We start from the raw sequence: 25,932 nt of genomic DNA, 5'->3' as shown, positions 1-25,932 counted from the left end.
CGCCTCTTCTCGGTTCTTTTGATCTTTAAAGATCCGTCTTAGCGTGTCACAAAACAAAACAAAAAAAAAAAAGATATGAGCCGTCTGTGGAGCAACGTGCTATGCTTGGATTTTGTGGGAAACGGCAGCGACCAAAAAAGCATGTTTGAACTGTCTGAAGAACATTTTAACAAGTCATCCAAGTGTAAAAAGAAGTTAAGTCTTGTAAAATGGACCAAATGGCAATCCGACCTGATGGAGCTCGAAAGTGCTCAAAGATTTTGTGGCGTCAATCAAAATGACATGCGGCTGAACTTCTTTCCATCAAAGGCGCATCAAAAAAAAAAAATAAATAAAAAGGATTGCTCTGAATACTTTTGTAGAAGGAGGGCGGAGGGAGGCCATGTGAGAAACTCACCTCACGTTATTAGTTTGTTCGCAGGTTTCCTTGTGTGGCAGGAGGTCGACCTGCAGGGCCTGTCGTGGCACCTTGGCAGCAGCCCATGGAAAAGCTGTCACAACAACATCGTCGAGGTGTTGCTGGGGCGGCAAAAGCTGGAAGCGAGAACGGGGAGCAGCAGCCATCTAAAAAAAAATAAAAAATCAAATTTATTTCCAAAAAGATCAAACAAGGCACATGCAAAACTCAATTGACAGAGCAAGGTACAAAATAACAACAAGAACCCGACCGCAAGGCATGGGCGAGTACGACCAGTGTCGGGTCAACTGAAAATGAAAATCAAACAAGTCGACATGTTGGGCTATTGCGGCCTCCAAGTGCCCCCATCATGGCGGACATGTGCTTCAAGATTTCAAATGTGCCGCATTTAAAGGAAGGGAAAGGAACTACTTTGATTGAACAGGACTTAAGTCAGCTGTAACCACACCCACAGCGGCGCAGCCCGCTCACTCGCGCATCTGCGTTCAACTGTGAAATTACTAACATCAGATCTAAGATGGACGCCACACGCTGCGCAGGATTTACACCGGTCGTGAGAGATTTAAACAAAGAAAAACATTCCTTTGGTCTGACCGGATTGGCAGAAATAAAATTTGGTGTCGGTCACGTTGCGTGTGGTGATTTCAAATTTCTCCCTCTTTAATAATCTCAACCTCATTAAATTGTCTCAACTGGAAACGGGAGCAAGAAAATATCTTACAGAGGCGCTTTTTGACTCTCTGCCAGTTTGCCTCGACATCACGGCACGCGGCGCACAAGCAACACCTGTGAAATGTTTGCACGGTGTCAACAGACGACGCACGCCGATTTCCGCGCCCGCCACGGCAGGAAACCAACATTGGCTTTCTTTTGCCTCAATCGGCGTCACGCCGCAAACAGATGGTTCGCCGGAAAGTCCTCGGGCGTCGCCGCCGCCGCCGTTTCCGGAGGAATATACTGCCCCTGGTGGCCAAAGTGCGCACACCAGGGGGAGGCTGTTTTTAAAGAATGTGCGATTGATACTTTCACTTGGAAAAAGCAATTTTAAACAATCCCACATTCATGATGTACTTGGCGTAATTGTCGCTTCCCGTTAGGACAAAACCAACGTACATCGAAATGATGCTGATGTGTCGTAATATCAAAAAGGTTTTCGTGATGATTCAACAACCCCTCAAAAGAGATTTAAGGAGCCATTACCGGAGCGAGCGCCTCCCGTCCAATTAGCCGTCGCTCTTTCGCCGCTCGTCCCGGACTTTGCCACGCAGCGACGCTACTTTGATCGCCCCGGCCCACAAATCGCACTGACCGGGCGCAAACCGCGAGCACACGCTCACATGCTCGCTCCACCCGTGCCGGTCACGTGAAACGAAGAACCTAATGAGGTACTCGTTTGAATTTCAGGTCAAACTAAATGCAGATGCTATTTTACGCAACATGTGCAACATTGTCTTAGCGAGCTTCATGCTAGCCAACAATGCTAGTTAGTCGCCGAGTTACAACACAAAGCAACGAGCAAGTAAACATAATATTAGTCACAGGTGTGTCTTGTTTATCCTCTGAGAAGAACGAGTCACATGACTGAAGCTTGCGAAGGCCGTAACAGACTGCCCCCTGGTGGCCAATGCACAAACACAGGAAGGAGCAGCAAACAATGTGGTCAAACGTTGTCCTCTCGAGTGTCGCGGGCGTGCTCGAGGCTCGCCTTCCCGCCCCTTCTTGCGCGACGGCGTATTCCATTTTCTTACTGCGCATTGATTTAGGAAGCCGTGACAAAGTTGTTGGTGCCGATATTGTCGTCTCGTTTTTTAGGACAACATATGTAAAGTGCGTCGCCACAGGTCCAGTTGTACTCCAAATGAACTTAAGAAATATCCTTGGACTGTATAGTCTAGCTAACAGTGGCTTTGGTCCTTCTCATCCCGCCCCCGTGGCTCTTCAACCGGACGGCCATTTTCAATCGGACCGGCAAATTGGCGCCGTTGTTCAATGCGGCTTTTTCCATTTTTTTCTCAACGCCAATCACACCTCGGCTGGCTGCAATACTCGCTTTTGGAGTCAGCCGGTCCTCCATCAAGCGTCGCCAGTCGGGCCAAAATGCCGCGGCTCGTCTTTTAATGGGACTCTGGCGTCCCTTCACTGGCCTTTTAAAGTTCTAACATTCGAACATTTGTTTTCAAATCTTGAATTTATTTTTTTATTCTTCGGCTTTTGACTCTGCATGAGATTTTTTTTTCCTTTTCAAAAGATGTTGACCTAAACATTTGTAAACATTTATTTAAACACCTCATGTTCCTTCTTAGACAGCAAAGTGAGATTGGAATGATATTAATTTGACTTAAGTGCGCTCTTTCTGCTTGTACAAACGTGGACACGAAGAGATTGTACGTGAACTTTTGAAAACGTCCATTAAGCTTTTAAAAATTAAAGAAAGTATTGAAGATCGATAATTATACAGGTTTCACATTCCTCCTTAATTAAGCCCAAGTTTATTTCTTTGAAGCGATTTTTATTTTTAGTTTGACTAAACTATGTTGTCTGATATTTAAAGACGTGTTTTTGTTTGATAACATCTTTTTGCATCATTTAAGAAACGAATTTTTGGGGCTGAATCAATTAGAATGCGTACAAATATTTGAGGACTTGCAACAGTCAAAGTACGCCCCCCCCCCCACCGCCGTTTGCCACGCACCCCCCCCCCCCCCACTACTATCCTTTTCTAAGCACTCACTTTTCTCTCACTCTCTCTCTCTCTTTCTCTCTCGCTTTCCTTCGGGAGGGGGTGGGGGGGGGCGTCAAGGAGGCGCGACTCGCAGGGCGGCACATAGCTGATCAATATTCGATTTAGTTGCTAATTTAGGGCCTTTCTATAGCTGTCATGCCGTGATGTATGAGTCCTAACCTGAGGTCGCCGCGGAAAAAAAAAAACACGAAAGAGAGAGAGAGAAAAATCAAACAGCAGTCAACTTTTCACTTAACAATAGAGTGACTTGAAAATTATTTATGGGGCCAAAATGGATGTCGCGGGTGGAAGGGGGGGGGGGGCTCCCATCGCGGGAGGTCGGGATGAAGCGGCAGCGTGGGAACGCGCATGCGCGACGGCCACGCGCGTGCCAGCTTGATGATGAACAAGGACGTGCACGAGCATTTCGTCACGTTCTGTAGTTGTGACGTCACCTAACGGCTTGCCAATCGATCACAGTTCAAAAGGATGTTATCAATAATTTAAAAAGTCATAACCACTCGATTGCGACTGGCGTTTTTAATAAAGGCGCAATTAGTTCGAGATGGTTGGGAGGAGAGGAGAAGCTTGATTTGGAAATTAGCATTAAAAAATGTTTTTTTAAAAAACAAACTTGATGAATGGATACGTCGTCGGAGAAGAAATGTTGTGGCGGAACGACTCGTCAACAGACATCCATCACGGCGAAGCGGCTCGGGAACACGTCCTTCTTCAGCGCTACCTTTTCACGATCTAATGAAAGCGCGCTCGTCGTCGTGTCGGCACGGCGCTCATGAACGGCGATGGAAATTTATAATGGCACACGAGCGAAAGGGGAAATTCAGTCCCTCAAGCGAGAAAATATTTCAACTGGTGAACTGCGACGGATCCGATCAAAAACATTTGCAACAAATGAAATTCTGCGTGGCCGATCAACTTTTTAAAAAGCCCCTCCCAGATGCTTCAAACACTTTGTAATCAGAAAAAAAAAATGATGGCAAACATAACATGGCTAGACAGACACACACACGCACACACACTAAGTAAGTGTCCAGTCAAACTTGGAAATGTTCACACATTTGCTGTTAATTTCACTCGAAGCAACAAAAGAATTTCTTTGCCGCCATCTTGTGGGATTTTGTTTTAGTGAGTTGAGGAGCTTCATCTGGTATTCTTCACGTGATATAATGACGCCAGCACGAATAGGAAACGGCCGACTCTCTTAAAATGTTGCCGCACATTTTTGGGGCGCATTTTTCTTCAATTGAAAATAACTTTTGCTCTTTTATTTATTTTTTTTCAAAAGTTGCAAAAACGTTTCAGCCGCTTCAGTGAAAGCCTCTTTGCTCATTTTGCCATTTTTTTTCTCTCTTTTTGAAACAATGAAGAGACTCAGCCAGAAAGATGCTTCTTGGGCTGCTTTTGCATTTCTCGTCAACTGGAAGAAAAAAAAAAAAAAATTGTGTCCGCACAGCCGAGCATTCTTTTTGCTTTCTCGGCTGTTTTTATGAACAGTCTGAAAATGCCGCCGCAGATCTGCCGTCTTCAGGACAACAACAGATGAGGCAGACGTACTTTAAGTGAAAAGAACCCCCAATTTTAATCATGGGAGTCGGCCTCGGAGGCGGAAGACGCGAATGATCGACGTAAACCAGCAGGAAATTCTCATTTGAAATAGGACGCGTGAGATGAAGTCGTACCGCTCAATCACAAGACTCGACTGAGCTGGAATGTGGTCGCCGTGGAAGACAACGCATCGAGCGATCATCTCCCTCCAAGAACTCGTCCAGTCCACGTGTGCCTCGTTGTCTCGACCATCTGCTTTCTTTGATTTTTGTTGTTGTTAAACGATTTCAATGTTTCTGCCGTCGCCAGTCGTGTTTTCGACTGCCATGTCTCGTTTCCTTTTGTGGGAACGGACGGTCGTCCGTTCACAAAAACTCTCAATCGTGACACAATCCACCAACAAACACAGAACGAGAAACACGGGCAAAGTGGCGAGACAACAAGCCACAAGCGGCCAAAAAGTGGAAAGCCAACAAGAGAAGCGATGTCAGCAAAAAGAGCTCACGACAAACACAGGCGGAAATATTCTGGATCAGCTTTTGCGTAGACGAGACTTTGAATTCAAGTGCTTGAAGCAGTTGGGTGCAATGTCGTTTCTTTTCACACGACAAAAAAAAAAAACTAAGATTTTGTGCAAGCGCATTTTGCAATTGATCGTCAAAGGCTGCCATGCAAACCGCAGAATGAATAAAAGGCATTTTAATTAGGATGATTAGTTAGGGAATCAATGAGCTGGCACCGGCAGCGCTCACAAAGAGACAACGCACCCCCCACCCCCCCCCAACATCATCCCCCAGCCCGAGTTCCCTTTAATGGGCCCATCAAGTGAGCTGCTTTTTCAAGCCGCCTTTTGTTGTTGGCAACCGCAACTGGAGAAAAACAACCCAAAAAACAAAACAGGAAATGTTACAAGCAGCCAATATCAGAGCGCTGATTTTCTCTCTCTTGTTGTAGACGAGTGCAAAAAGCAGTTGTGAGTCGGTTCTCTTGAGACGAAACACGAGAACAACTCAAATTCTTGAAACTAAAACGTTGTACTACCCGTGTTCACCACTAGATGGCCCAGGCGAGCCCCGAGAGGTCAACAAAAGGTCAACAAAAGCGCCCTTCGGGTTCATTACGAAGCATTGACCCAATTTACAATTGGAGACGCAACCAGCCGCAAAATATTTCCACCCAAGTCACTCCACTCTCAAAAGTAAACAAAGAGTTTTGTTTCTTTCCCCAAGAACCGTTGACAGATTGTTTAAGTACATGAGGATTGACTACACAAACACGGCGCACAAGAATAATCAGAAAATCTGGGGGCAAGCTTTTTTTTTTTTTCCTTTTTTCTTTTAAACGTGCACAAAAATGAGTTCTTGCACTTCAAATGTCGGTTTGACATTTTGTGCCAATGCACTTTTTGCTTTGTTTGTTTCGCAGCCATTGTGGTTGGGGTGCATTAGATATTTAAAAATTATTTGAATATATTAACACAATTATGGATTTAAATATATGCAGATAGTCTTCTACACATGCAGGTTTTTTTTTTTTTTTTAATTCCTTATTGAAAATGTTCAGCTCGAGCCATCAGTCAACGTTTCATCGAATCTGGAAAGAATTTTTTTGTCATAGTTGCCATTTCTTTGTCTTGTTTTTGTTGTTTCACAAATTCCCTTTTTTCTACTTTGTTTTCTCAGATTTTTGGGGTGCAAAAGTGATGTTTTGGGTGAACGCGGCCAATGTTCGATTGCTAATTGCGAAAAAAAGAGACCAGTGACGAAACAAACGTGTTATGCCGATGAAAGAAGCTCGTCTGCTCGATGTTTTGGGAACAGCAAAAGATCTGTCAGAATCGTGTAAAATTGGTGGCAGTGGATGAGTTCATCTTCAGTCGTAAAAAAAAAAAAACAAAAAAAACGTTTCCCTTTTTTTTTCCAACTTTTGGGTTTATCATTTGTGGGACATTTTGAGCGCTGTTGGACGTGGGACGTTTTGTCGCCTAAACTTTGATCACGCTGGACATTGGTGATTTTTTTGGGGGGGCATGGCAGAGGTCATGACATCATTTCCCTCCTAAATTTGTGTGCCTGCGAATTTTGCTTTTGGGGAAGGAGGCGTGTGTGAAATGGAAGTCTCGCTCGTCTTTTGCATACAAACGACAATATGGAGAGTGGGAGTGTGGCTCGTGTCGGCCGCCAGCTGCCACGGAGCTCCTCGCTTGTTTGGCCAAAGTTGATTTCCCCTGACCCTTTTCCCCTGGGACGGCAACCCCCCCCCCCCCCGCACCCGGGATCCCGTTAGCTAAACGGACAGGTCACTGACACACTCACAAACCACATCCCAGGATTTTAATCTCCTCCCCCCGCGGCCGCGCCAAGGCCGCATTTCCCTGGTCATTACTGGCGAGTCACAACGAATGTCTCACCTCGCCGTACGAAGGCATAATCCGATCAAAGCCGCAATTAGCGTCATTAGAAGCAAACGGGCTGCTGAAGAATCGGCCGGCGAGCAAATGTGATTCTTACGCCCGCCCGCCTGTAATGAGCATTGTTTAAACGAGCCAAATGAAATTGATGCCGACTCGCCGAGCATGAACGACAGCTCATATGAAGATGTGTGTGTGTGTGTGTGTGTGTGTGTGCGCCCCCCCTGCAAAAAGCTGTTTAACAGCGCTATTAATAACGTCGATGATCTATGATCTCGTCTCGTGTCACTCAGCCATTAAAGAGACATTCGCTGCGTGTTCACCCCCCCCCCCCCCCCCCACCAATCCTCAGCGCCCCGTGTCAGCCCCCACCTCGAATAATTGGGTGTTAATGGCTTGGCTGGTGGGGAGGTTAAGAGTTGTGGTGGATTGTTGGGGGGGGGGGGATTACAGCCCAACGAGTGTGGATGGAAGGATTATCGGGGCAGGAGGTCGCTGTTAACAGAGACGATGATTAGCTGTGATGACTGACCCTTGCTGCTGAGGCGATATGTGGCGAGTAAAGAGAAGAAATACGGTCAAGGACCACAGCGGGACCGCTGAGGTGAAATGTCATTTATCAAGGGACAATCGTCCAAATATTTCAACATTCTTGACAGGAGATGCCAGAAGGCGCAAATAAGCACGAGCGACTCGTGACTTTACGAACGCAGGAAAGTAGCTCCTTCCAACTTCATCTCGAGAAAGCCACTTCATTTTAATGCCATTTTGGTTCAAGTGAAGATAAAGTCGAGAATTCGTTCAAACCGTCACGCCTTCAACTGGCAGCGCTCACGGGAACGCGTTTGACGGCAGGTTGGTTTTTTGCCGCCAACGTGGCGGCTTCCTGAGATGGACGCTCCCAAAAAATGCAGACGCTCGTATTTATTCTAATTTGTTTCATTACAACATTGTTTTGTTTTGTCACCGCTTCCGAGCTGAACAACGCAAACACACTCGTCATGAAACGATTGATTTGCTCTCAATTCTGTGACTGTTGCGGGCGTCATTGGAAACTTTGGTTAAAAATAAATAAATAAATAAATGGTCTGGTGGTGTGAGGTCGGGCATGTGCACACATTGAGCTCAAGTGGTGCTCAAGCACTTGCCCCCTTTTGCCCGCACACACGCACACCTTCATTTATTTGGGATTAATCTTCTTTCAATTGGAATAGTTCAGGTAAACAAATATTTTGCATACACTCCAAAAATGTCCTTTCACCATTTTCTCGTCCACAAGAATTCTTTTATTGACTGTGGTGATTGTAGTAGTCCAAAATAATACTTCAATTAAATCTGTGCAAGACATTTTTTTTTTCTTTCATAGCATGACTAATTTTGGGTGCTTTTCTTTAAGCACCCCCCCCCTCGAACATGCGTGCACGTGCACGTTCTCCGTGCACGGCAGCAGTGGGCTTTGGGATGATGACAGGAAAGTATTTTGCGCCGTTCCGAGGGCCCCGAAGTCATTGATGGACTCCTAATCTGAGTGGAATGAGCCGTCAGAGGAAACGGCAACTTGAGGACATTTTCTTCCTTGACCCATGCCCCCCCCCCCCCCCTCCAAAGTCGTTTCCTCGCCCCTTGCCGCTCGCTTTGCACCACTTCCATCCACCAAATGAAGTTGTTTGGCATTGACGGGACCCTCGAGGCTGCCCGCCAGGAGAGGCGGGAGTCGCCCCGGCAACGCGAGGCGGGGAGTGAGGACACTCGAGCGTTTCTAATTTAAATAAAGCCTCGGGCAGACTGAAAGTGGCAGCAAGCTTCCACTTTGCTCACTGGGAGAAGATGGAGAAGAGAGGGAAAAGAAAAGGAGATATCGAGATGTCTCCCGTGCTGGATTTGTTATCCGCATGGCGGAACTGGAGGCCAGAGGACGACAAGGGGGGAGAAAAAAAAAAAGGGAGGAGGCCACACGAATAATGGAGGGAGAAAAAACAGTGACAAGACGTCAGGTTTGGTGGGGGGGGAGAAAGAAGACTCAAACTTTAGCTGCAGTTGGAAAGAAGCTCTGTGTGTGTGCGTGAACAGAACAGATCGAGGCACAGTAGTGCGAAGTCACCAAGTCTGAATACTTTTCAGGTTATCTGAACTGTACTACACTGAAAAGAAATGATGTGTTGAATTTACAGAAAATGAAATCATCTGGATCCAGATACAAAGTAGCAAAAAATAAAAATCTTCTTGCTCCCTGCACTTGAAAACGGATGAAAGTACTTTTGACCCGTTCGGATGATGACGGAAAGACGACAAGAGCGGCGACGGCCATTCCGTCACAAGGACGGACGGACGGACGGACATTTTGGGGACGGAGGTCGGAGGATGGCAACTTTTATCCCGGCGACGTTTCATTCTTCTTATTTAATTTGAAGATGGTAGCTTTTGCGGTAATGTTGAGTCGCTTATCACAAAGTCGCTAAAAACCGCCACGTCATTTTTGTTTGATTGATGGCCAGTCCAATCGCATGCGAGGGTCCCACACGCTTTCCAAAGCGCCGCCTCGTGCAAAACATTTCTGCATTTGGAAATAACGAGGACGCCGAGGGAGAGCGGCACGTCACGGCGAAATAAATCAATCAAACGCTTACGTCACTTGGGACGTCAGAAAACGGCAGACGAGACGTCGACGAGACACTTTTGGCCAAAACAACCTCGTACTTTTGCCAACGGTGTGATCAGTCCATCCATCCTCCTGCACAAACACACAAATGAAGTGTCTCTCTCTCTCTCTCTCTCTCACGCGCTCGCCCTCGCTCTCTCAAAACTCGTGCCAAGTTGGGCCGCAAGTGTTCCTCGTCAGAGCGCTTCGGCGCCGCCAAACTCAGCAGGGCCGCCGAACGGCTCATCTGAAGTCTCAGCGAGGAGGCCGAGCGCAGGGACGCCAACTTTGCTTTGACGCCGGTTGTCACGTGAACGGACGAGAGGTGACGACTGGCCCTCGGCTCAACGCCGAAAGACAACAAAAACATCAAAGGGAACTCAACCGCTCTCATTTGGTTTCCTTCACGAGGCTCGTTTAAAGCGCGAACGCTCAGATGTGGCCGCCGATAAAAAAAAGGATCGGGCCTCATTACAGAAATTTTTGCCCTGCCTTGCGATCAAAGTAGGCAGCGGCCCGAATACAAGACAAGCCGACTTTATTTCTTTCGCGTATTTCACAAGAGCTGGAACAAAGCGCTTTCCCGATGGCGTCGTCGAAATTAGTGGCAAATTAGAACACAAACAATAAATACGAGAAGAAGTCTCAGGTTGAGTCGAAAGCTAAAGAATAAAAAGGTGCCTTCAAGCAGGTTTGAAAAGTGGACAGAGAGGGGGCGGGGCTTGCCGAACATTCAATGGGAGCTCATTCCGTAGGGAAGGATCGGCAACAGAAAGGGCGCCTTCGCGCTTGAGGCTCCGCCCTCGTCCGCGGCACGCAGTGGAGAGAAACCAAGACTGGGTTAAAAGGCGAGCAACTGGAGAATCTGGAGGGAGGACTGGCTGACTCCAAAATAAAATGCATGACAGTAATCGAGACCAGATGGAACCAAGGCATGGATTGGGAAACTAAATTCGACGCTCCCAATTTTTGCCATTTAGTCAATCAAAAAAATTATTTTTGCAAGTAGAGCCCTACATCCTCGCTAGCAAATGCTGGTTGCCCCCCCCCCCCCCCCCCGAAAAAAGAGGCCACACTCTTTGGCAGGCGAAATGTTGCGTATTGGCAAATATTCACGTTTTCAATTCAAACAAATTGTGATGGCGTCAAACAAGGCCCAGTTCATTGAAAATGATCCAAATGAGGATTTGGCTGAGCGTCCCGAGCGAGATCAGTGAAGTTGGCGTGCGAACGAGGCCCTTTTGGGGGCGGGTCACCGGCACTGAGCAGAAATGACAAAATGCCATGACGCGGCGTGGAGATTAAAAGGCGTGCACGTCAAGGTGCGACATGCATGTGGCGTGAGCAGGCGAGGCTGGAGGGGGAGGGGGAGGGGGGGGCCAAGAGAAACCCCCCCCCCCTTCCAAACACGCACGCACGCGTGCAACTGGCCGGGGCCGCGGCTCCGCTGGAGTGGAGAACCATAAATCTTCATATAGCGGCTGTTTTGATTAATGCAGCCGAGTGGAGCTCGGGGGCTGGACCTATCCCATTACGGCCTAATGGAAGATGGAGCGGCGCTGTCTCCACCACTAGGCCCCCGTCATTTGTTCCACTTTGCAGTCCATTTGGCCGAGAGACTACAAGCCACTCCATCAAAAATATTTTCAGAGTTAATTTCCGCCCGCTTAATTCGCCTTGATTCGGATTGCGTATCGAATGGCAGGATCGATTTTCGCCTGGCGTCTAAATTAAATAAAAGAGAGGAGCTCTACTTTAAGGCCGCATTTTCTTTCTTTTCTCTTTTCCATTCCATTCCATTTCCCAGCCATCCTTTAGCCCGGCCGGCTCATTCTTTTTCCGCCATGCATCTCATTTCCTCCCGTCTGCCGCCTTTTGATCGAGCCGCCTTTGCAGCGGCGGCGGCACAAATGCGATATCGGATTGCGCTCACACCATCGCGGCTGAAAAGGGGAGCCGGGCCACGCGGCCGTGGACGCATTGGATGGGAATTAGGCGGACAAGAGCGCTCGCACCGAGCCAAAAGCGACTTTTGCGGCTAGCTTTAGCCAAAGTGAGATCGATGAAGCGGCCCCACGTGGCCCGAAAACCAAGACGGGGACCGAGAAGAATGGCAAAGGTCCGCACGGGGGTGCAAAAAAGGAAGGCCCCGAAAAGAAATGAAAAGACAGAAGGAGGCGGACAGTGATGACAAATTGCTCGAGTGTGTCAGGAATTCCCGCTTAGATTTAAAGCCGCGTGTTGCCCATCGTCATCGCTTTCCACAGTCGTTTCTTTTCTCATTTCTCTCTCTCGCTCGCCCGCGCAAATTTATCTGGTGCTCACGTGAAACGGCGGAGGAGGGAAGGAGGAGGGAAAAGTCAATAAAAGTCTGTGGCGACAACTGTTTCCCCCGTCGCTCTCTTGTCTCCTTGGTGCATTATCAATTCGCCCCCCCCCTACTTTACTTTCTATTTGTTTATGCGCTGAAGCTTCTTAGCTTCTCACTGCTTCCTCCTCGTCGGGCCCAGTTTCCCGTTTCGGATCCGCTTTCATATCAGGAGGACCTCTGAGCGAGGAACGCCTCCTCCCCGGAGAGGCAAAATCATTTGATTCTCCAACGTCGAGCTCGCTTTGAAACGACAAAAATCAGGAAGCCGGAGGAAAGCGCTTTCTGCTTCCGAGACGTCGCAACTCCATGTCAAGTTTTTGCCGAGTCGAGATTCCCGGAAAATAATGTCTGGGCGCCGTGCCACCGGGCAAATAAAGGCATTGGTCATTTCTCGCGGGTCCGACAATTTTCTTCGACTTCAAATCCAAAGAGTCGCAGCCGCCTGTCATCAACTGTTGGGTGACTCATCGTCAGGAAACGTCACGTTAGGATCGAACGCCAACGACAATCACTTCCCAGTAGATGGCGACGTTCAACGGTAACATTTTTAGAGCGCACGGAAAAACGCTGATAGACGTGAGCTAAGCGCCGATGTCGTCCGTGACGTCGCGAGCTGAAAGGCGTGATGAATATGCAGCAACTTTTAGGCGGCGGCTCTTTTTTTTGGTGGGGGCAGCCAGCAATATATGACTCGTTCACTCAGCCCGTGCGATATCTGCATCTCCATTTCAAGCACCACATCTGTTATTGTCTGATTCTTAAGAGAAAAAAAAAAAAAAAGTGTCCGAGCAGACGATAATGGAATGAAAAGTCAACAAGCCCGCGGTAACAAATGCACAGTGTCGATATTAATCTCTTTGACACAAAGTCGAAATGTGGCATCTGTCACACATCATCTGCCGTCTCTGCTGAGAGAAACATGGCGACGCGTGAGGAGGGGGAAATCGAGGACACGGAGCAGAAAGGACATTCAATTCTTTTTTATTAAGATCGCGACGTTTGAGGCAACGCAACCTTTTCGTCTCCGGAAGATCGACAAACGAAGCGCAAGAAAAGCGACAGGTCAGTCCAACTTTTAACAGCGTTGCCGCGACGAGCGGCGACCAGCTCAACTTTCGAAATGCGACGCCAGCCTTCATCAATAAACAAGTCATGCATTTGAAAAAAAAAGAAAAATCTAAATTGTCCCCCAAAAATATGCGGCAAGACGAATGTTGAAATGTTCATCAAGCAAGACGCATTTAATGCGTGCGCGCAAAAGAAAACAAAAAGCGTCTGCGGTGAATTTCAATTTGAAGAGTTGCTCAAAAGATGTGTCGTCTTTTAGAACGGCCTGTCAAAAGCTGGAAACTGAAATCGACCAGTCTCGTCTTGTGCAGCTTAATTCATTTTGCCACCGCAAATAAAAGAAATCGGTTGAATTCAACTTTGAGCTGGACAGCAAATGTTTTGATATTCTAAACGATTAACGTGGTGAAACCTTGAATGTTCTTGAGCTGGGCGACACGCATTTCGCTGATATGTCGCCTAGCGACGGACTTTGTCAGCCACGCTTGGCTCCTCCCCTTCATTATAAAAACTGGAGCTTATCTGGCAAAATATTAGTTATGTGTTATTATTCCTCAGCCTAAGCCTGTGAGTTTAGGAGCTAGCTGGCGGCTAGCTAGCAGCTAGCTGGCGGTTAGCTGGCGGTTAGCTTCCGGCTAGCTAGCGGCTAGCTAGCGGCTAGCTGGCGGTTAGCTAGCCACTAGCTAGCGGCTAGCTGGCGGTTAGCTAGCCACTAGCTAGCGGCTAGCTGGCGGTTAGCGCTTCTCATCGATGCATTCCAGCCACGGGAGGCAAAAAGCGCATTTACTTCCGAGATGGTGACGCCTCTTTTTTTTTTTTTAAATCATTCCAATTTGGCAGTGTTGTTAACAAAATTATTCACTGTGACGTGTTACAAGACAATTTCCACTTTACAGGAACCACTACGAGTGATAAAATGTCTATCTAATGGTCAAAACTCATTTCAAATTTAGGACCAATTCAACTGAAATATTTGCGTTTCCTTGTAACTGAACTTCATCTCGGCTCAAGACTTTGAACTCGGGTCTTTTTGTGCAAATTGACATTTTGCCGGCCTACTCGAAGTGCAATGACCTCCGCCATGTCCGACTTTTCCGGTGGCAGCGTCACGCTAAGCTTATGCAAATGCATGCTCAGCGATGCAAGTTGACCTTATCCAGTTGAAGGATCAAAGTGGACATAAAAAAAAAACAAAAAAAAACAAAGAAAGAAATAAAAAGTGAGCGTCAAACGATTGGCCGTTCCATCATGGTTGATTGTGTCCTCCCTTCAGCTTGTGATCTCGTTCCCTTCTTTCACCCCCTCAACACTTTGCTCCTTCATCCTTTTCCCCTCCATCTGCTTCCTCGCCCTCCCACTTCTCTTCCTCATCCTCCCGCCCTCGCTCGGACTTTTGAGAGAAATGTCCCTCTCGCTCCTTTCTGTTGTGGGTGCCCCCCCCCCTTTCGCTCTTCTTACCCCCATGATGAATGAGCGTGTCTGCCGGTTGAAGTTCATATTTACCGAGCAGGGGAGCGCTCGCTGTCACTCTCTCTCGCCCTCCGCATCTCCATCCGGCTGCAAACGAGAGCGAGGTTGCAGCGGGACCAAAGGAGGCGGGAGGCCCGCCCGGGTCACGAGAGCGCCACACGCTCGCCAAGTGGAACGCCGAGTGCGCCGCCAATCAACCAGCGGCCCAAATTGTTATTTGGGCGTGCTCAGGTGGCAAATGTTCAAATCGTCAAAACCTGATTTGGTCGTCGCCACGAATCTTCGCACCTCTTCAGATTGCATTTTTGAACTTTTCTTCCAGGAAGTTTTTATTTTGTGAAATAAAACGTCTTTGTTTGGATGCCATCATCGGCAGGACGTAAATGTCGATGAATCGAATTCAAATCCGTCACTTCCATGTCGCCTTTTCCGACTTGAGAGAAACGCCGGAGTATCGAGCGGGAATTTTTGGAGTTTGCGCGACTGCGGCTTCCAAGTCAGGAACCTCCGTTGTTTTAGGTTTTCTTTTTTGTTTGTTTTTTCTTGAGTTAGGAAATTTCTGTTTGACAAAAGTGGGAATGCTTCCTGAATGGACAACGAAGATGAAAACTAGCATAGAAAAAAGTAAAACGGCAAACTTCCTGTGTCTTTCATGAGAAGTTTTTGTGGCTCCACTTATGATCCAAATTCAATTCCTGATTGAAACCGGCTTAATATTTGGTGCGAGCCATCCATGGGCTGTTCATTTGGTCTCATAAAATAAATAAATAAAATAAAAAAGACAACGAAAACAAAAACATTTCAAGCAGGCTTAACGATAAGTTTTGTGGAGATCCTCCAAGTCGACTCTCACCATTTTCTCTCGCCTTTCTTTGTGTAGCAGCAGACGCTTTCAGGCACATTTGCACTTGAGAGCCGGCGTAGCAAAAAACAAAAAACTAAATCAACAACCAAAAAGGTCCAGAAAAATACCCCGGTTTCATCTCCACCCACGCGCACGCTGCGGAGAGTCAAACGGTGCGTTGTGACCCGTGCGTTTGACCCGTCTGCCGTGAATGAGAGGAGCGCAAGCGGGCCCTGCCGGAGAACATCCCCCCCCCCATACACACACACACAAAGCCCCCGCAGAGCCACCGTCTCTTCCCACACGCCGACCCCAGAGGCCAGCAAACAGCCAAAACCAGCGCAGTGTGACGACACGGCTGACACTCGGCTCCGGCGCACACATTGTCTTGTGTTCCCCTCCGGCAAATTGACCAAAAAAAAAAATAGAGAGACAGTAAATACGAGCAAAATTGGATGGCGCAAATGACATCAAAAAAAGAAAATCCCCCTCAGCTGCACTTTTATAACATTCCATAATTCAATTCCCAGACGGCGAAAGGCCGAAAACAACGCCGAGCGACTGTCCGTCAAGAAAATGACAACGCAGTGAGAGTGTTTTGGCCGTTTGACTTTTGGCTGTAAAAGGTTCAATAAATGTAAGCTTTTATGATTGCATTTGTTGCTCATTTGGCGGCAGCTGTATCAGGTGAATGTTTTGCGCCCGTGGGAGCGAACATGGCGGCGTCATGTCGCCGCATCTAAGAGACGAGACGAGACGAGAGCGGAATGAAATCCGCTGAAAATGGAGCAGTAAAAGACGGCAGCGGCGGGAAGGAAAGCATCAGGCCATAATCATGTGAATATTAGAGAAAATTGGATGTGAGAAAGGCGAAAATTGGTGAGGGGACCAACCAAAATGCATCTCCGTGTGAAAACAAAGACCAAATTGTTGGAAAAGATCCTTGCGGGCTACTAAAAGCCACGTCGGCCGGACCAATCACAGGGTCACGCTCAGGTGGGCGTGGCCCGCTGCCGATAAGAGACGAAAATTGGCCAATGAAAACCACATCTGATCAAGCCGCTCATGTTGAGTCCCGGCGTCGTGGGGGTTTTGGGGGGGGCGTGCCCACCCTGGATCGGAAGCAACCAGAAGTGGCCAAAACGCTCGTCTTCTTCTTACGTCGTCGTTCAATTCAAACATTCGGTTCGAAAGATGTTATTCATTACTATTATTTTATTTGCGCTTTCTACATTTCGAGTGGAGCTACGTCATCAAATTTGGCTGCAACGTCAAACGCAATGCATTTTGGGTAATTGATGGTGTGCGTCTCCGAAGCAAATTGAGGACTCCGATATTTATCAATTAGATTGTTCAGTCGCATCGGCGTGTGCATTTTTTTTTTAAACTCTGTCGCCGATTTGATTGACAGCTCCTGTCGCATCTCTTTGAAGTTCGCCACAAATCTTTCATTGAGCGTCTTCAACATGCCTTGTGACGTGTCCTCAAGAGTGGCGCACTTATTTCATGTTTTGAGCGTCTTCGGCAAATCGGGGCGGTTGGGCGTCGCCATCGCTTGCCGTCGACGCCCGCCCACTTTCAAAACGATTCATCAAAGCATTAGCGTCACAATAAGGAGTTCATGTTATTTGCCGTTGATTGCCATTATTGTGGACAGCTGAGATATTGTTGCTGCTAAGCTCAAGTTGCTATGAAACAATCTGAAATTGTTTGATTTTGCCCTCATCAAGACTCGTTTTTCTCCCCGCAAGGTTTAACGGATGACTCCGCAAACTTGGGCCAAACTGGTCGTGCATTGACCCAACAACCCCCCTCCCCCCCACCAACCCCAAGCATCTTCTTGGGCAGTGATTCGTTTCCCCCTGGCGGCTCTCGAGGGGAACTGCAGCTGGCTCGTTCAGTGCAGCGTCAATAAGAAGACAAACAACCTCGGCAGCTTTGTTCACTGAAGTGCTTTCGCAAAGACAAACACGTCTTCATCCCGGGAACATATTTGTCCTGTTGCACCGGAGGAGAAAAAAAATGAAGCGGAGGATAAAGAAAAGAGGAGGGGGGGGGGGTGATGCAAGACGTGATCCATCTCAATTTTCCAAATGTATGAGCTTTCTTTGTGTGGCCTGCCTCGCCTCTCTTTTTTTTTTTTTTTTTAAAGCGGCATTTGTTCAACAATTATGATAACTGCAAGAGGACCAATTCGAGGATCCAACAAATTCATCTCGTGGCGCCTCCCACGCGCGGCGGCCATGACGCAACTAAATGAAAAATGGACACGCTTTACAAAGTATTGATTGCAGCTTTAAACAAAGGTGCGGTCAATATTATTTACTCCTAAATATATCTTTGTTATCTGTGCGGCAGTCAGCGGCGCTCGCTTACCGCTCCGTCCTCGTAATTGCGGACATCAAAATAATGGCGCAATTGGAAAACGAAATTAACGCTGACAGATTTTGTTGCGAGCGATGTAAATGAATGATGAAGCAACTGGCGTCAAATCGGCAAATAACGACAAAGCGCCGGCAAATAAAACTCATCTGTCCAAGGTCGTTCAATCAGCTCAAGTGCCAATAAATCAATCAATCAATTTTCGGACGTTGACTTTTGATCCGATAGCAAGGAAGAGTGTTTTTCTGGTAAAGATAAAAACTCAAGTCAGAAATGATCCAAAATCACTGAAAAAACATTGATTTTTTTTTTGGATGGGACATTTTAGTTTGTTTATCAGAACTTCTGTGTTTATATTTCATGCAAAATTGGTTTCAATTGGTATTTATCATTGAAGTTTTTGTATGTTTAATAAACACAACTTTGACCTTTTCTTCTTTTATATATCGACTTCAGTTATACATGGATTGCAGCTTATCAAATTGTCTTGGCCCATTTTGAAATATTTTTTGATCAGCGACCTGAAATTAGTTATTTTCTTTTTCATCTATTCGTTTTAGAGAAATTAGGAAATAAGTGACGACTTGGAAAACGCCTTCTTCTAATTTAGGGATATGTTATATATTTACAGAGACTCAAGTGGGGATGACGCGCACATTTATTTGGAGGAGGATTTTTTTCGACTGTAAGCGACATTATTGTCTACAACAGAACGCATTTCGACTTTCGCAGGTTCAAGTGGACCAGATTTGCATTTTGGAGCTGATCGCTCGCCGTTTTAGACAATTGGAGCAATAGGACCTCGCATGGCTCCCTGCTGTGACGTAGACGATGAAACCGGGGGAAAAAAGAACAAGCCGAGATCCAAAAGGGGGCGCGCCAACTCATCACAAAAAAAAAAACTTAAATCACAACAGCCTTTTAGGGGTGGGAGCATTTTAGTTCTGATGTCATTTTGACATGCAAAGCGACTATCAAAGTGACAATGTTAACGTCAGCCGAGCATCTCTTTAAACACACACACACCTATTTTGTCTGCCAACAGATTCGACGACAATTCCCAAACAGGCCTTTGACTTTAACTAGAAATGAAATGACTCATTAGTTTAAGATGATGCCGCTTATGTTGACATTTGGCATCAAATTCAGACACAACGCAAGATTAGAATTCTTTTAAACTGTGTCCTCAAAATAAAGTCAGAAAGAGGAATTGAATTAAGTTTGGTGGAAAATTGGGCTTTTATCTGCCCTCTTGACTTTCTGAATACAAAAGGATCCACTCTCAACAATTTCTGTGGACAGTAAAGGAAAATGTTGTGGAAATTCGATTTTTCTGAGGTTACCAATATTTTTGAACGTCTTCTGACCAACGCTTGGTTCAAATTGCTGTTGCTTTTTTTCCCCTTCAGCGCATCAGGTGTAAGTGTCCAAAAGGAGGTCGATAGCGCCCTCTCGTGACCAGAACTGCACACTACAAAACTGTTCGAAAGCACTTTTGCTTCTCACCCTTCTCACAAAATGGCCGTTTGAGTTTTCAAATAAAGTTAGAGTCATGAAGTCCATTCAAATCAAATACATAATGCACAAGAGTCTAATTTCAGTTTTTACATTCCAAGTTAACAGAACTTCCTCCAAAAACGGATTCATAATATTGTTGATAAAGCATACGAGTGACATAAAACAAATAGAATTACATAATGTGTGTTTGAAACAATCTAAAAACTGCCTAAAGCGCAATTGTGCTTTTATCTGCAGGAGACTTAATTATATATTTGGATGAAGTTCATGTTTTCTTATTATTATTGTTGAGATTTTGACTGATTCATTCATAGCAGACAATATCGTTTTAGGTTGTTTTATTACCTGACATGTTTTGGCGAGTCTTTCGCCGTCTTCAGAGTGTCACATGGTGATGATAAAACAACCTAAAACCATAGTCTGCTATCAATGAATAAGTCAAAATATAGACTTAATTATGGTAACATTCTTCTGACGGCTGTTCGTCAAAACAGCATCAAACGGCCGCAGCACACCGCTCGGCTTGTGACCATAACAAAGAGATCAGAACATCTTAGTCCGGTCCGAAAGGCTTTACACTGGCTCTCAGTCAGCTATACATTCGATTAGAAAAATCAATTCGTAGAGCCCAGGTGTAAAAGCAAACATGGTGAAGCAGAATTTGGCTGTTATGCTGCACACAAATGCAATAAGATCCCAACAGAATTTATGTCCGCCCCGAATGCCAAGGCTTTTAAATCCAGGGTAAAAACGATATTATTTTCCCGTACCTATACTCAAGTTCTTTTTAAGCATAAAATCGATTGCTCCAAAATCGTGTTCTTGCGCTGTGTTTTTTTTTCGTTATTTTAATAAGCTACTTTCTATTACTTGACTTTGCTTTTAAATATCTGTGACACTTTGGTTTGGAGAGGCTTTTAAATCTAATTCTTTAATTCTTTGTGAAGCGCCCCAATGATGAGTCATTCGAACACGACATCTTTGCAAGTGACTTGAGGCTTCCCGTGGCTGGCATAAAGATAAAGATAAAGATGTCCTTTATTAGTCCCACAATGGGGACATTTGAAGTGTTACAGCAGCAAAGATATGGCATGCAGCACATGTGTCATCTTTGCATCAGCGAGGTCACAAACTCACCTCGGCTCGGGATGGACGGCGGCCTCATTTGCTCCACAGCATCGCCTCCACACTTGCTGGCCTGGTGGAGCGCAACCCATAAAGCTGCGACCATTCTGGGAAAAGAGATGCACAGGCAGTTCAAATCTCATTTGGATGAACATAATGTCATGAAGGTTTTCCAGTCACGTTTCTAGATGATGCAAAGCATTTTTAAATTAGGTCCTTCTGCCAAATGACATCGAAGACGATCTTGTGTGTAGGATTTGCTGGAGATCACAAATGTGTTGCGATGAACCACAACGAAAAAAAATTGGAATGGTCCATGACTTCGTTTTCAGTCTTTTCACATTTTCGGCAACTACTTCAACATGTATGATCTATTGAGAAACACATTTTCAAATCTTGACATCTGCCAGTTCTTTAACTTAAACGAAGCACAATTGAAATTCCATTGAAAGCATCCGTCCCCCAAAATGAGATGGCCAGAAAATAAGTGAGCAGCTTCAATTTCAAAACTTACGTGTTTCAAATGTGAGAAGTTTCACTGTAGTTTCAGTTCAAAGCAGCAAAAGTTTGCAGGAAAATGTCGTCGCCCTTTAAACGCCTTCAAGAACCAACTCAGACTACAGTTGTCCTTTTTTCATGTTGTTGTTTTCAAAGCGAGACTTTGACTAAATGTGACTCATGAGCTAAATGTTACAGAAGCGTACGAGTGCTGCAGATTAATTATTGGCTAGCGTCGCCTGCATGTCAACAAAATTCAATCTGGGTTTGCTTTTTCCTTTAATTAACATTTACAATTTAACAGGTGTTCTGAAACGTCTTTTTAGCCGTCATTACGTCATACCAATGCCGTGTGTAAACAAACAAATCAGCGTTACAACTGCTTATTCACCTGCGCAAACAAATTTGTAATTGGGTGCGCTCGTTTCTGTGCGGGCGGCACGGTGGCCCGACTTGTTAGCATAATAGCCTCACTGCGTAGAGGTCGTGGGTGCGATTCCGGCTACGCCCTTCCTGTGTGGAGTTTGCATGTTCTCCCCGTGCCTGCGTGGGTTTCCTCCCACATTCCAAAAACATACGAGGCAGATTGAGTGAACGCTCCATCTAAATTGCCCCCAGGTGTGCGTGTGAGCGCGGAAGGTTGTTAGTCTCTGTGTGCCCTGCAATTGGCTGGCAACCAGTTCAGGGTGTGACCTCGCCTACTGCCCGAAGATAGCTGGGATAGGCTCCAGCACCCCCGCGACCCTCGTGAGGAGAAGCAGTCCACAGAATGGATGGATGGATCGTTTATGTGCACGACGTAACGCTTCTTCAACAAAAAGTGTACCCGCCCCTCTGGGACGCTATGAAAGTTGAAACGAACGCCTTTTTGTCCATCCAGACAGCCAACCAGCGTTTGACTTCCAGTTGGCTAACACGCGCGCGCGCACGTACGCACACAAATGATAAATAATTACACGCTCACTGTTCATATCATTTATTATTTTTTTTTACAAGTAATACAACACAAATTAGTAAAGACAGATGGATCATCTACACCAAAAGCACTTTGTAATATTAGTGTCCTTAAAAATAATAAAAAACAATTTAGAGGCCCTACCAAAATTGATCAAAACCATAAGCGCTTGAGGTTGTGCGTCCATTTGCAAGACAGTAGAACCTCTCAAGAATACTTTGAGAATGTGCCTTGTGGATGAATTATCCAAGTGTAAATAAATATCTCACCAAAAACGTGCACAATCTGAAGTCAACTTAACGATTCAACTGCACAAGGGCGTTTTGTTGTTCTTTGGCTTTGTTCCTCTTTTTGCATGGGCGTGGCCAAGTCAGAAAAGAAGAGGACAAAAACAAATTTGATGCCAATTATACAACCGGATATGAGACGACGCCAAAAACGCATCTGCGTCTGTTCAGGATGCTCAGAACAACAATAAGTCAGCATTGAAAATAATCAAGGCAAGCTGCCTTAGTCAAGATGCTTCTTCACTTTTTTTTTTTTTAAAACACTTCCCAAAACACTCCACGTTCACAAAACATCGTCAAAGGGTGAGTCAGGGAGAGTCGTTTTACTTGACAAGACTTTTATCATACAGCAGAAACATCTTCTGGATAACGGACTTGTTAAAATAGCTTCAATACAAAACTTTAGCTCTTCTGGATTTTGCGCGATTGTGATGTAACATTTGGGATGGCCCCACCCCAAAAAGAAATGTCTGTAAATTGATGAATGTCAAACCACCAACAGGTCAGGGTTCAACGAACATGTAAACTGACGAATGCGCTTTGTAACAGGATGAATTGCCGTCAACTCCAAAGTCAAAGTAACAATATTAAAGGCAATTTAAAAAAAAAAGGGGGGGGTGTACATCAGCAGCATTGCAGCTGTAACACTTTAAGCAACGGACAAAACAGCGTCGATAGTATTCAGTCACATATTTATTCTAGGCAAAGAATGACTAATATTAGCGGCGTACTGATGAGAGATGAATGAAGATGCCTCAGTCAGCAGTTCACTTATACGATACACCAAAGCGGAAGAACAGAAAGAGCAACAAAATAGCATTTCAGTTGAAGCAATATGACAAAAAAAGGTTTCTTTTTTTTTTTAAATTGCATTTATTGGGAATTTATTTCCTTTTCTATTTCTCCCCCCAACTCTTTGTTCACTGGTTAATTGTTACACGAGTCCTAAGGGAATCCCATTGTTAAATTATTGACGCTAAATTGTAGAACATTTAAAATGAGTTAAAAGGCCCGAAGGGTTCCACTGTATTTAGGAGGAAAAGTCCCAGTGAAAAACAGACGCTAAGTGCACGGTTGCTGCGTCAGCGACATTTGGCGACGTGTCCAGAGAGGTGGTGCGAGCGTGCGAACCTGCGCAGGCAGTTGGGGCAGGCGAAGGGCTTCTCGCCGGTGTGCGTTAGCATGTGTGTCTTCAAATGGCCCGACAGGCGGAAGCTCTTGCCGCACTCCTGGCAAATGTACGGCCGCAGGTTGGTGTGACTGCGGCGGTGCTTGCCCAGGTCGCCGGACGACGTGTAGCGGCGCTGGCACTCGGGGCACTCGAAGGGTTTCTCTCCCGAGTGCGTGCGCTTGTGCTTGACGAGGTCGCCCGACTGCGTGAAGCTCTTGTCGCACTGGTCGCACTTGTATGGCCGCTCGCCGGTGTGCGTGCGTTGGTGGTTGCGCAGGTGCGCCAGGCGGATGAACTTGTTGCCACACACAGTGCAGTGGTAGGGCCTCTCTCCGGTGTGCGTGCGCAGGTGGATCTTGAGCGCCCCCAGGTCGCTGATCTTCAGGCCACAGTCGCTGCACTGGTGCGTCTTCTCGCCGTTGTGCAGCTTGCTGTGCACGCGCAGGTTCTTGCGGGTGTTGAAGCTCTTGGCGCACACCGGACAGTGGAAAGGCTTTTCGCTCGAGTGCGTGCGCAGGTGCAGATTCAAGCTGGCCTTGAGTCCAAACTCCTTCCCGCACTGGCCGCAGGAGAACTCCTTGTTGGCCGAGTGCGTGGTGAGGTGGCACTTGAGCTGGTGTCCCCTTTGGAAGGCCTTGCCGCACACTTGGCACTTGTGCGGCTTCTCGCCCGTGTGGATCATGGCGTGCTGGCGCCAGCTGCTGCGCTCCACAAAGCGCCGGCCGCAGTCCTTGCACACGAATGGCCGGTCGCCCGTGTGGGTGCGCATGTGGTCCTCCAGGCTCTGGGGCGTGCGCAGCTTCTTGCCACACTCGCTACACTGCACACCCACATCCAGACAGATGGGCTTCTCCTCCGATTCCACGTGCGGCGCGTGACACAGGTGAGGTCCTTGTCCCCAGGTGGCCTTGAAGCTCTTGCCGCAGTCCGTGCAGCACAGGTGACCCCCTCTGATGACCACTGACATGCTATGCCAGCGCTGACAGTGGTTCTTCAAATTCTTCAAGTACTGGAAGCTGCGTGCGCACGTCGGGCACGGGTGGAGCCGGCGGGGTGGTGCCGAAGGGTGGGCCTCCTTCACGTGGACCCGCAGGTAGACTTTGGAGCTGAAGGTGCAGCCGCACGTGGCGCAGGCATGCTCCGGGATGAGGTTTTGGTCGCGGTCCGAGAGGCATTTCTTCAGTTCGGCAAGGTACTCCTTCTGGTGGACCCATTTGACGTGTTTCTCCAGGAAATCCAGGTTCGTGAAGGAGACGTTGCAGTGAGGACAGGGGAAGAACTCGGACGCCGACTCTGAGAGAAAAGGATCAAAGGAAATTGGTAAAAGTAGTTTTCAGCCAGTAAGTCTTTTTTTTTTTTTCATAATTTGAAGACACAGGCAGGAGGACTGACTGGCTGACTCCAAAGTAGAGTAACTGGAATGCAGCTGAGATGTGATTTAGGCTTTGAATGCCCAAAAAAATAAATAAGAAAATTAAAAAAAACATTTAGCTTATCGTCCACGCCAGCTAGCTCGTTTTTTGTTCATGTCAGGCAAACAATCTTTGATCAGTCACCATTAAAGGGATACTTTGCAACAATTATGCAAATAATAATAATAAACAAAAACAGTGCTAATAAATGCGTGTATGTCGACAGTGTTGCAGCACAGCCACATAAGCATTCCAGAAAATGAACACCTTTCTCTTGACTTTCTTACCTGTGCTATCGTCCATCTGGTCTCCATCTCGTGACTCATCACACTCTCCTTCTTCCTCCTCCTCTTCTTCTTCTTCTTTGATCACGTCTTCCTCTTTGATAGCCGCCTCGAACTCGAGGTCATCCAGGAGCTCCGAGTCGGGCTCATCCTTGAAAGGCCGGTGAGCAAATTGCGTGAGCCCGCAGTGGACCTCGCTAATGTGCAGGCAGTGCGGCTCCTCCTTGATTCGGATGTCGAGGTCGAGGTCGAGGTCGAGGTCGTGTCCATCGGCGCAATCGTCCCCCAGGTCGTCCTCCATCCCGTGACGTGACCACGACTCGTTCTCTCTTTTGAACGGGACGACGTCGTAGCTGTCGGCCGTCGTCTTCGCTTCGTTGTCCGATTCCACCTTCATATTTTTCCAGGTCCTGCGTGGAATACACTTGAGCGAAGACGACGACGATTGTGAAGCTAACACAGGCCACAAGAACGAACGTTGCTAGCGTAATGGCGTTAGCATCGCGGCTAACCGCAGTAACCTGGCCGCGGTGGTGAGACTCAACCTCCGACGCTACGTCACATATTCTAGCCGCGTCCGTGATGCTTACGCTGCTTTCGTGTTGCGGTCCTTCTGGGTGGGTTTGTAAGATGATGAAGAAGAGGATGAAGCAATACCCCCCCCCGTCCAATCCGCGTTTACTGACCTGCTTCATGTGCGACTTTGATGACCATATAAAATTGATGCGGGGGAACACTTCCGGGTTACGTGACCAATCAGCGCGCAGCAGCGACGTCCCAAGTTTACCATATT

At 46.8% G+C, this 25,932-nt stretch overlaps 1 protein-coding gene and 1 long non-coding RNA gene across 3 annotated transcripts; both read right to left on the bottom strand.

The window, feature by feature from the left end:
• Positions 1–407: 407 nt before the first annotated feature.
• On the bottom strand, positions 408–21,689 carry LOC148328397 (uncharacterized). Its single transcript, XR_015845563.1, has 3 exons — positions 21,047–21,689; positions 20,545–20,639; positions 408–564 (listed from the first exon to the last, which is right to left on the bottom strand). It is a non-coding gene; the product is annotated as an uncharacterized LOC148328397 (long non-coding RNA).
• Positions 21,690–21,990: 301 nt separating this feature from the next.
• LOC148328396 (uncharacterized) lies at positions 21,991–25,848 on the bottom strand. 2 transcript variants are annotated; one of them, XM_088306105.1, is made up of 3 exons: positions 25,730–25,848; positions 25,143–25,549; positions 21,991–24,736 (listed from the first exon to the last, which is right to left on the bottom strand). In XM_088306105.1, exons 2-3 carry the CDS (start codon positions 25,534–25,536, stop codon positions 23,355–23,357), a joined length of 1,776 nt encoding a protein of 591 aa, XP_088162231.1. In that variant the 5' UTR covers positions 25,537–25,549; positions 25,730–25,848; the 3' UTR covers positions 21,991–23,354. The 2 variants fall into 2 exon arrangements, with proteins under 2 accessions (XP_088162231.1, XP_088162230.1); XM_088306104.1 differs by having other exon boundaries at positions 25,143–25,817.
• Positions 25,849–25,932: the final 84 nt, after the last annotated feature.

The sequence above is a fragment of the Idiotropiscis lumnitzeri genome, chromosome 10 (assembly GCF_059441095.1).
Source record: "Idiotropiscis lumnitzeri isolate Australia: NSW breed Sydney's pygmy pipehorse chromosome 10, RoL_Ilum_1.0, whole genome shotgun sequence".
Lineage (NCBI taxonomy): Eukaryota > Metazoa > Chordata > Actinopteri > Syngnathiformes > Syngnathidae > Idiotropiscis > Idiotropiscis lumnitzeri.
The sequence above is the reverse complement of the archived record's forward strand: the minus strand, read 5'-3'. Positions and strand labels throughout refer to the sequence as shown.

What these genes read in the sequence shown, in the direction of transcription:
- LOC148328396 (XM_088306105.1), bottom strand. Translation starts at nt 25,536, where the DNA reads ATGAAGGTGGAATCGGACAACGAAGCGAAGACGACGGCCGACAGCTAC. An exon ending in CCAGATGGACGATAGCACAG is followed by an intron (nt 24,737 to 25,142) that starts GTAAGAAAGTCA and finishes CTTTTCTCTCAG; the next exon opens with AGTCGGCGTCCGAGTTCTTC.